The sequence below is a fragment of the Salarias fasciatus genome, chromosome 18 (genome assembly GCF_902148845.1).
Source record: "Salarias fasciatus chromosome 18, fSalaFa1.1, whole genome shotgun sequence".
Classification (NCBI taxonomy): Eukaryota; Metazoa; Chordata; class Actinopteri; order Blenniiformes; family Blenniidae; genus Salarias; species Salarias fasciatus.
In genome coordinates this window covers 25108695-25118712 of record NC_043762.1, presented here as the reverse complement: position 1 = coordinate 25118712, position 10018 = coordinate 25108695, and the positions used below count along the sequence as shown (strand labels likewise).

The 10018-nt window shown below is 48.3% G+C and overlaps 1 protein-coding gene across 2 annotated transcripts; it reads right to left on the bottom strand.

The window, feature by feature from the left end:
- Nucleotides 1-23: 23 nt before the first annotated feature.
- On the bottom strand, nt 24-6874 carry LOC115405816 (nucleolar transcription factor 1-A-like). Of its 2 annotated transcripts, none has more exons than XM_030115522.1 (20): nt 6642-6874; nt 4824-4920; nt 4533-4708; nt 4330-4413; nt 4098-4253; nt 3911-3975; nt 3698-3818; nt 3401-3511; nt 3148-3275; nt 2820-2961; nt 2706-2747; nt 2504-2617; nt 2268-2426; nt 2074-2184; nt 1874-1953; nt 1603-1792; nt 1219-1266; nt 962-1096; nt 751-849; nt 24-376 (listed from the first exon to the last, which is right to left on the bottom strand). In XM_030115522.1, the coding sequence occupies exons 2-20, from the start codon at nt 4879-4881 to the stop codon at nt 296-298; spliced, it is 2100 nt and encodes a 699-aa protein (XP_029971382.1). In that variant the 5' UTR covers nt 4882-4920; nt 6642-6874; the 3' UTR covers nt 24-295. The 2 variants fall into 2 exon arrangements, with proteins under 2 accessions (XP_029971382.1, XP_029971381.1); XM_030115521.1 differs by having other exon boundaries at nt 751-852; nt 6642-6873.
- Nucleotides 6875-10018: the final 3144 nt, after the last annotated feature.

Genomic DNA, 10018 nt, shown 5'->3' with positions numbered 1-10018 from the left:
TCGAACTGTACAAACCCCACCCCCCGGCCCCGCCCATAAAAAGACAAGAAAGCCTGCCTCGGCGCGTCTGAAACATCCGGCTGATAAAAACCAACAAACACTCGATAAAAAACGGGAAAAACAAACACACAGGTAACAAAACGCTCCTTCAACCTGAAGATGGGAGGAGGGACCGGCGGTGGGACGTCACCGCCGCTCACAGGCCTGCCAGGCTGATCGGCGTGTGAGGAGGCGTGGCCTGCACAGCCTGTCCTCTCCTATGAGGGGGGGAGGGGAGGGGGGGAGGAGGGCAGAGCTAGTCTGAGTCCGAGTCACTAGATTCCTCTGAGGAGGTCTGATCTTCATCATCCTCGTCCTCATCGTCCTCGTCGTCATTCTGAAGGGACGCGAAAAGACGAGGGTTTCAGAATCGGTTAAAATTCAACTGTACAAGTACAACACGAAACACTCCGTTAACCAGATCAGTGAGAAACTCTTCAGGAAGTCTGATCTTTTATAGACGAAAAACACATTTCAGGCACAAACATGTTGCCTGCTCAGTTTATCTAATTTCCTGACAGGTCAGATTATTCAATTTACTGAATAAAAGGATCCGATTGATGGATGATTAATATCACCCAGACAGATCATAATCCTTCATCCACTGCAATCTGATGGGGGAAATCTAATGAGGTGAAAGTGTTTCTCTGGACGGATTTTAGTGGGTTGAGGCAGTGAAATGGTTTCAGCTGAAATCCGGCGTCACGTCACCTCATCGTCCTCGCTCTCGCTGCTTCCCGACGACTCGTCGTCTTCGTCCGAGTCTGACGAGTCACTTTTCTCCTCCTCCTCATCTGAATCCGACATGTCCTGCTGGAAGACGGAGGGATGAACACGCATCACTTTACAGGCAGCAATGGGATCACATGAAAACAAAAAACAACTGAAACTCATGGAAAGTGAACACAGAGTGTGTGTTTACCTTGGCTCGGTACGCCATCGCCCTCTTGCCCACCTGGATGGTGGGAGTCGTGATTCGCGAGCTTCCTGCTTTTGCTTTCGCAGTCACACGGACCTTTGCTACGGGGCTGCGAACTTTAGTTGTAGTGCGTCGTTTCTGGAAAACAAACAATTGAAAGTGTTGTAAACTGAAGCAGGACGACTTCACACTGCAGCCGACGGGGCGTGTGTGTGTGTGTGTGTGTGTGTGTGTGTGTGTGTGTGTGTGTATGAACTCACTGAGGTGGAGAACTCCTTGTAGACGGCCCGATCCTGAGGCGTCAGCGACTGAAACACAGAACAGGTACTTAAGCCTCGTTTACGCCACGATTTAAGAGAAAATGCTTTTTTTGTTGTTGTTTTCTTCTCAGAAATGTTTCGCATTTACATGACAATGTTTTGACAACAGTGATAGTTTACATGGAAATGGCAGAAACACTGAAAACCCGTATCCATAGCGATGGAGTCATCATTTTCAAAAAGTTGAGTTTTCAGTGATTATCATTTAACCGGAGCCTCAGACAGAATCAGTTTGAAACAGACAGAGCTTCTGCGTCTGAAGCGTTTTCTGGAAACGGCATCTCGTTCTCCGGGTTCCTGGTCGGCGCGGCGCCAGCAGCTCACCTTGACCCAGGCCTCCAGCTCGGCCTTGTACTCCACCTGCTGCTCCTCCACCAGCTTCTTGTACTTGTCCTTCTGGCCGAGGCTCAGCTTCTGCCAGCGCTTGCCGATCTCCACCATCCGCTCCTTCAGGCTGAAGTGGTTGAGCTCGCCGTTGGTCAGCAGCTCCTGGGAGAACATCTGGTAGCCGCTCCTGTCGGACAAAGCGAGCGTTACATCCACAGAGCGGGAACGCCGGCCCCACCGGGACGGAGACCCGAACAGTCTGGCTCACACTGGAGGTTTCTTTGGTTCCCCGTCAAACTTGGGTTTCCTTTGACCCGTCGTTGGAGTCCTCATCTCCAACAGCTCCCTCTGCAGGACAACGCAGAACAACACGCAGCTCATGAGAACGTGCTGACAAGTCACCTTTTTTCCAAATCTTCCAATCAAGGCAAAGACCTCAGTGGTCGGTTTTATGTATAATTCATCCACCTCGTAACGTTTCTGGTCCTCCGCTGCTTTCTTGATCCAAGGAATCTTTTCTTTCTTCTCCATTGACTTCCAAGCCGCCTCCATCGCTGCCTGGGCTTTCCTGCGGTCGCTCTGCGGGTCACATGACCAGAAACCGTCAAGCAGATCCGGCGTGGGGCAGGATTCCCGTCTCCAGCACTCCGACTTCAGCTCACTCTGTATTTAGCCAGGTAGTCTCCGGTCACGCTGTGCTGCCACATCTCCTCTGCGGTTTTCGGAGTCTCCGGGAGCTTCGCCGACTTCTTCCCGTCCCGTCGTTCTTTGGGCAGGACGGCGGTGACCCACGGCTCTGGCTCCACCTCACGACACCGCTCCTGAAAGTCAGACAAATGAAGGCTCTCGCAAGTTCCCAGCGAAGGAAGGAGAAGAGGAAGAAGCAGAAGAAGCAGACCTTCACTGAGGGAGACTTGGCTCTGTGAGGGCTGGAGCCCACGCCCACTCCACCTTTGGCTCCACCCAGTTTTTCCTCTGTCAGGACTCGGTCACGTTCCTCTTCTGGAAGACTCTTGAAAAGACGCACAGGGGATTTCATGTTTATATTCTTGTTACTGTGCAGCACCCAAAAAAAAGCCTCAGGTTTAAGCCAGTCTCACCTCTAGAAATCTCTGCAGGTCGGCGTCGTACTGCTTCTTTTTCTGAGGGAGACGCAGAAGTTAGAACCCGGGGGTGAAGCGCGGCTGCAGGCGAGTCGGGTTGTTGACACCAACCTGCTCGCAGCGCTTCTGGAACATGTCCTTCTCCTTCTGCGTCATCATCTTCCACTGCTTGCTGCAGAGCACCATCCGCTCCGTGCTGGGCACGTCCTTCATGTTCACCATCAGCTCGGCGCAGTACAGCGAGTAGCCGTTACTGAAAACACACACTTCAGTTATTTGAGTTACCGTAATATAAATGTCACTTTCAGGCTCATTCATCTGATTGAGAGGTTTCAGTATTTTGTGTTTTATCACTTATTTTTCTCAAAAAACCCAGACTGAAGTATCATCCAAATGATTTCTGGACCGTGTGCTGGTCGGCCGATCGGCTCGGACTCACGGCGGTGGTTTGGTGGGCCTTCCGTCGAACTTGTCCTTCAGCTGTCGCTCAGCTTTGGTGAGGACGGAGCGGACGTGGTCGTCTGAGTTCGCGTCGGGATGCGCTTCGTGGTACGCTCTCATGCTGTCCTGAAACACACACCTTCCAGCTGTTAAACGCTCGGACTGCGGTCCACTCCAGGCCCAACCAACCAGAAGCGGTCTGGCTTTTCCTGGTCTAGTTCTGTTGGGTTCACTGGTATTCAGCTCCTCACCTCGTAGTCTTTTTGCAGCTCCAGAGCCTTGCTGATCCACTTGAGCCTCCTCTTGTCTGACAGTTGGGACCACTGCCTCCTCAGAGCCTCCTTCAGCTCCTTCTGACTCACCTGAAAGACACAAACAGCCGTCACTGTCTCCTGTTTGCATGTATGTAGCATATACCAAGTACCACGTGCAGACATCTGGGGTGTATATGACATGCCTTCAGTGTGACATGACATTGTATCAGGTGTATCTTTAACCAGCATTAATGCTATTCATTTGTGTCCAGTGAGCATCAACGTGTCGCGTACCTCTGGATGTAGCTTCAGATACGTCTTTTTCTCATGGTTGTACCACAGCTGTTGAGGGGTTTTAGGCTTCTCTGGCAAATCCGACTTCTTCCGCTCCTCGATGAGCTCCGGATGGTCTTCCCTGTGGGCAGGTCATATTATGTTAAACATGCTAACACAACAACACTGCAGCAGGTCACAGCTGATAGCACTGCTTGAACCAGGTTGACTCACCTGAATCGAGCCATGTTCTTCTCAAAGTCTTCTTTCTCCCGTTGGAACTCTGTAATGTACTTTTGCTGGAGGAGAACAAACCACACAAGACGTCTTGTGAGTGTTCTGTCTGGCATGTCCACTAGATTCAGACAGTCTCTAGAGTCTCTGGAACAATCGGTACTTCAGTCCCACCAGTGACGCTCACCTTTTTCTTATCAGGCAGCTCCTTGTACTTCTTAGACAGTATCTTGGTCAGGTCCAGATTGCTCATCTCTGGATGGATTTTAGCGTATTTGGCTCGTTTCTCCATGAAGAAACGAAAATAGGGAGTCAGGGGCTTCTTGGGGAAATCCGGGTGAGTCTAAAGAAGAGAAAAGTGTAAGTAAGACACTTCCAGTTCCAGTTCTACAAATTCACATCTGGGTCAGGAGCCTCACCTTTAGCTTCTTGCCTTTGTATGGGTTTTTCACAAACTCAATGGCATCAACGATGAGCTCTGTCATTGTTCGATACTTTCGAACCTGAAACAGAAGGAGACACAAAGCTGGATCTCTAAGAACAGTTTCAAAGTTCTTCATGAGCCCAAAACTTTTTCATAACCATGAGACATTGGGATCTCAGTGTGGATCTCCGGACGTACCTCCGTTGAGACTTTCTGCCACTTCTGCCGGCACATATCCCCGGTGAAGCCGCCGAAGCAGACTTTGTCCCAGTCGAAGTGGGACTCGGTGGTTTTGTACTTCATAGCGTCTCCGTCTGGCAGCAGACTGCGAATCCTCTCCAGCAGAGTCAGACAGTCCTCCTTCGTCCAGTCATCTAGCAGAGACAGCGGAGACGGAAGACTTCAGGACAGATCCACCAAAGCCTAAGACAAACTCACGAGTCCGGGACACACACACAACTGAAGGAGCTGAGGAGCCCGGGAGGTTACCTGCTTCAGCCTTGACCCTGCCGCTCTGAGCAACGGAGACGCTGCTGCTGCCGTTCATCGTGCAGCCACTGACGGAGGAGACTCCGCCGGCTTGCTCCTGCCGGCAAACAACAAACACTTAGGTTCTGTTAGGACGCCACTCGCCCCCTGTCATCTGACTGACCAGTCAGGGTTAACCACATCAGTGAGGTGAGGAGTTTCACTTTGGATGTCGTCACTTTCCTTGCAAAAATAAATGTTATAATATGAGATACCTTCGAGAATTAACTCAGTTAATAAAAGTGAGATTAAGAAATAAACACACTAAATAATGAAATATAAAGTTAATTTCAACTAACAGAAATATTAATGAGAGACATCAATAACAGAACTAAATGTAATAATTTTTGGTTTCGTGCCAACATGGTAAACATTCTGCACCCCTTGTGCTTATTACGAGCACTGGTAAAATATTGAAAATACATATATTTTTTACTTTTCCCCATCATACAGATGGAGATGTGAGCTACAGAATCACTGTAAACAAACAGCAGCTTTTAAAAAGATCCAAACTCAAGGACTTCTCACTGGATCCTGCAGAACATTTAACTTCTAAAGTTTTATTACCTGATCAGTGGCAGGAGAAAGTAGTTAACTCAGACAAAAAGTTATGATAAGGGGTGATGGAGGTGACGTGCTCTGAAACAGTCAGTGGACGCTGAGTGGCAGTTTGGACCGTTCACTCCTCTGACCCCCGGCTGACCGGACCGTCTCAGCAGGGCTGGAGGTCACCTTTCCCCAGCTGTGCTGTTCTTGGTGTTAGGCCCACAAGGTCAGGGAAGAATAACTGTTTGCGCTCATCAGGAGGCATTAAAAGGATCGGGCTCAGAGTTTGACCCCTGGGGTACAGGTCAGGTCTACCAAATGTCATTGAGAAAACTTCTTGATCCATCTGTCTCTACTGAAACTCACAACTTCCAGGAGGTTTTTCTGCTTTTTGTCACTGTCTCCTCTTTAACCTAACAGTTTGTGAGAATACAAACCCCTTCAATGTAACTCTGGGGAGTTAGCAGCTTGTTTCCTTCCCACAGTGAGACACGGAGGGCGGCAGAGAGCAGCGCGGACCGAACCACAATCCGGATTTTGGCTTCGGATACAAACTCAAGCTTAATCTTATTTTTGCATGCATGGTGGGTTTCCACGTTGCAGCCCGGCTGTCGGGCCCTCGAGCCCCGGGAACCGGATCTCTCCGGATCTGCAGGAGCGGAGTGCGGCAGCGGGAAAGTCACCGAGGTCGAAGCTGCCTGACGCCAGCGGGCCGCCAGGCTCCAGCTGCCCCGGTAATGGCGCCCGTCCTCCGGCAGGAGTCAGCACGTAGCTTCCGCTGGCACGCACAGCGACCCGAGGCAGCGGGAGAGAACCTTGTTTGGCTAAAACGTGGAAAAACTGCGAAACGATCCCCACCGAAAAAACACGGGATTCGTCCGGGAGACGTTGGATCCGCGAGCATCCGCTCGGTTTCCGCACGTGGAGCGGAAAATCGCATTATTGAGAAGAATCTGCTTAAATGATTAAAAAAAATAAAAATAAACAAAACTGTGTGCATATGTGTCTCTTTTTTTAAATGCAATGTCATTAAAATGTAAAAATGTGAGAATTTACCGAGCAGTGTAGCGGGAACACGGCTAAAACGGGTGGTTTGGGAGCCGAGCGGGCGGGATGAGTGGCTGCTGCCCCAGAAGCCTTCACTGCAAAGCCGCCATGAATGTTCGGGAGACTCGGGGACAGACGTCCAGAAAAACTCAAAAATATGCTTGAAATTCACAGCGCAATGCTTACCTGCCGCTGTAGACAGAACCCCGGGTCCTTAATGCACACCACTTAGGCCGTTCGGCTGATTTCGGGACTTTCAAAGTGTGTTTTTTTCAGCCGCAAACCCCGGGGAGCCAGGTCGAAACGAATCCGACAAAAGGAGCGTCTAGTCCGGTATGAAACTCCGCCCAGCGCCGCAGGGGGAGGAACTCCGGGGGAAAACATGAGGACAAAGGCGGAGGATGAAACCAGAGACAGCGGCAAGCACGGCCACCGAAGCCGGTGGACCTAACGCACAGGCACACGCACGGTGGAAAATAAACCCTATTCGGGATATTTTCCTATTTTTCCCCTAAAAAAAAAAAAATAAACTCCGCGGCTTCCGTCTCTGCGCGTCCCTGTCAGTCCGACCTGGTCCGGGTCCAGATGCTGAACCGGCGGGCAGACAGCCGGCTGGGGCCCGGGGACCCGGCGGCCAGGCGAGGAGAGGAGCGGCTCGCCGGCCGCTCGGGGCTCCGGGAGGATGGAGCGGACAGCGGGGAGCCTCATCGCCTCTGCCGGCCGCCCGGGGCTCCCCGCCCGGCCTGGCGCGGTGCTGATCGGCGGCTCGGAGGCGGCGGCGGTAACCTGCATCCTGCAGGACCCAGCCCGCATCCACATGGCATCCTGCCCGCTGAGGACGCACCGTCTGCCGCGTCCGGGCTCCCGGGTCACCGCCCCCCTGCAGCTGACTGCCGGAAAGTTTGGTCAGGTTATCCATACATCTGGAATTAGATCCAAGCGGATCGATACGAGCACAGACAAGTAAAGAAGCCACATCAGAGACTTTAATTATTTTTATGACATCATTTCCCCAATAAAGTCTTATTTCAGTAAATTATATTTACCACAGAAATGCACAATTCAAATGAGTTTCATTATTATTAATAATAATAATAAAACGTAATATTGAAATTCAAAAGACGTTAACCTAAAGGCTTTTCCTGGAGACCCCCTTTTTTTAAAAAGAGAGTGAGAGAGAGAGAGAGAGAGAGAGAGAGAGAGAGAGAGACAGATATGAGATAGCCATACATTTTGATATTTAGGGATAGTTTGGTCAGTTTGTGAGATAAACCTACAAAAAAATGGGAAAAAGTACAAGTTTGGAAAAGTGAGGAGCCTGCTTGTTGGTCTTCTTGACACAACAGGGTCCTCAAACAGGAGACAGCTCCGTGGCCCCTCTCTCACTGCTGCCTCCTGCTGATCTGGATGTTTATGCGCTGAAGGCGCGGATGAGGGGAAAAGTCCAGACTGTGGAGTTTTCTATTGATTTCTTTCAGCATTATACAGATCAATCAGCTGCAGGGGGAAGAGTCCTGCAGATTGGATGTGAGAATCCATTCTGTCGACTACTGAAACACTAGATCCTCTTTCTTTTTCAGGTCTTTCCACATTTCCGCTATTATAACTGATTATTTTCCAACTCCTGATGAAATTAAAAGATTAAGTCACTGAAACAAATTAATGAACCACTAAGTCTAAATATACTGATTGATTCTCCACTTATTTCATTCTTCATCTGGCTTCCATTGGTTAAGTTAATTCTTAACTAATATATAACACTATTTTTAACCTAGTCAAATATCATAGTGTCACATTTATTACAGTCTTTACAGTGTATTTGTATATTTGAGTGGATTTGAATGACTGATCAGGGTTTAGCTGGTCAGTTTAACCTATTTTACTGAGTTCAGTCAATTCATTTTATTGATCTGTTGGCTCTGATCTGCAGTGACTCTCCATTCGACTGGTATGTGTGACACTTGTGATCATATTAATCCAGTCCTCAAACAAAAACAATATTAAAATGCTGTTAAGACATCAGTGTCACCCCCGTTGCAGCAGCCATTGTATGACAAATAAATAAAGGCTATAATACAATCAAGACACTTATCAAAGCTACTTTTTAAAGTTAGTGCTCTTTAGTTATATTTCACCATCTGTCCAAAGATTTCATTTCTCTATATTTTTTGCAGGTGTATATAAATAGAAAAAGTCCACAAAAAAACACTTAAATAACAGTTTATTCTGTTGTTGGTCAAGATACAAACTCTTGATCAGTTCACATTTATTTTCAGATTGCACATTAAACCATCCAGCATTCAACTGATCCAAGGTCCAAAAGATTCATCGCAAACATGAAACTCACAACGTTCGGCAGGAAATAGAGACAGACACGGGAATTTGATCGGGAATGTGGTTCTGATCCGAGGTCTCAGCAGTTCTGGAAATATCTGGGAACGATTTCATCGCTTCAATCTGCTGATAACAGGGTCGACACTGTGTTGTTGCCACATGTCCTCGTCGCTGTTTTTCCCTCAGCAGACACAGACGATGCTCACAGGGATCATTCTGGTCATCGCAGTGTGTGACCAGTGAGATGTTTGTACTAGACTGAGCCGGCCGCAGACGGCCGGAGAAGAATCTGACTTCTGGAGACGTCCGGCCTAAATGTTCCTTTGAAACTCACACCGATGATTGTCTGTTTGTGCCGCTCTGTGAGTTTCAGAATCGAGCTTTTCGGGTTTTTACAGCCTTTCAGTGAAGCTGAAATAAATGTAGTTTAGCTCCACGAAGCCACCGAGCACACAGACCTGCCCATATTGATCCAGATTGATTCACCTTGTATGACATTTCATCAGTAAAGCCAGAACAAGTTAGCAAGATTAAAATATTTAGGACACCTCAGTTATATTGAAATACATTAAACACTTGAAAAGCCACATTGATAACATTATTAGTCCTTAGAGAACGGCCGCAGCCTGTTCAACAACCAAGCTGGCGAGCGAGCTTCGTGGCAGTCTGAGAAGCAGCTGATGGAACAGACCGGTGACATTGTTAGCCTTTTGTCATATCACTTCACCGCATATGCAAAACTTTCCCACCAGTCTGAAGGTTTCTTAAAGACATGGGAACATACACAGTCACCAATACGCTTTTTTTAAAAAGGCAATCCTGAAATAGAAACACCAAGATCCTTAGTACCTACGATAGCTACCCTAATATGTTGACATTGTTTTTAAGTTACAGCTGACTGGATCAAGTATATGGTGGTGTTTTTATTAGATAATCATCTGTATAAAATGCTGAATAAATATTGTGGCGGCACATATGCTGGACAGGAACGTTTGGGAAGTGATACAAAAACTCTAGCTTTGATTCTGCCGGAGCGGAAACATTTCAGACCGTTTCTGTTTTCTGCCTCAACATCCCGTCACTCGGAGCACGCAGTTCTGCTTGCTCCCATTCCTCACCTCTTTTTACAGTCATGCTTATGTATCTCAACTGTACAGATGAGTGAGCGGTGGAGTCTGACAAAAAAAGAAGTTGAATTTAACATTATATTCAGAATAAACTACGGCTTG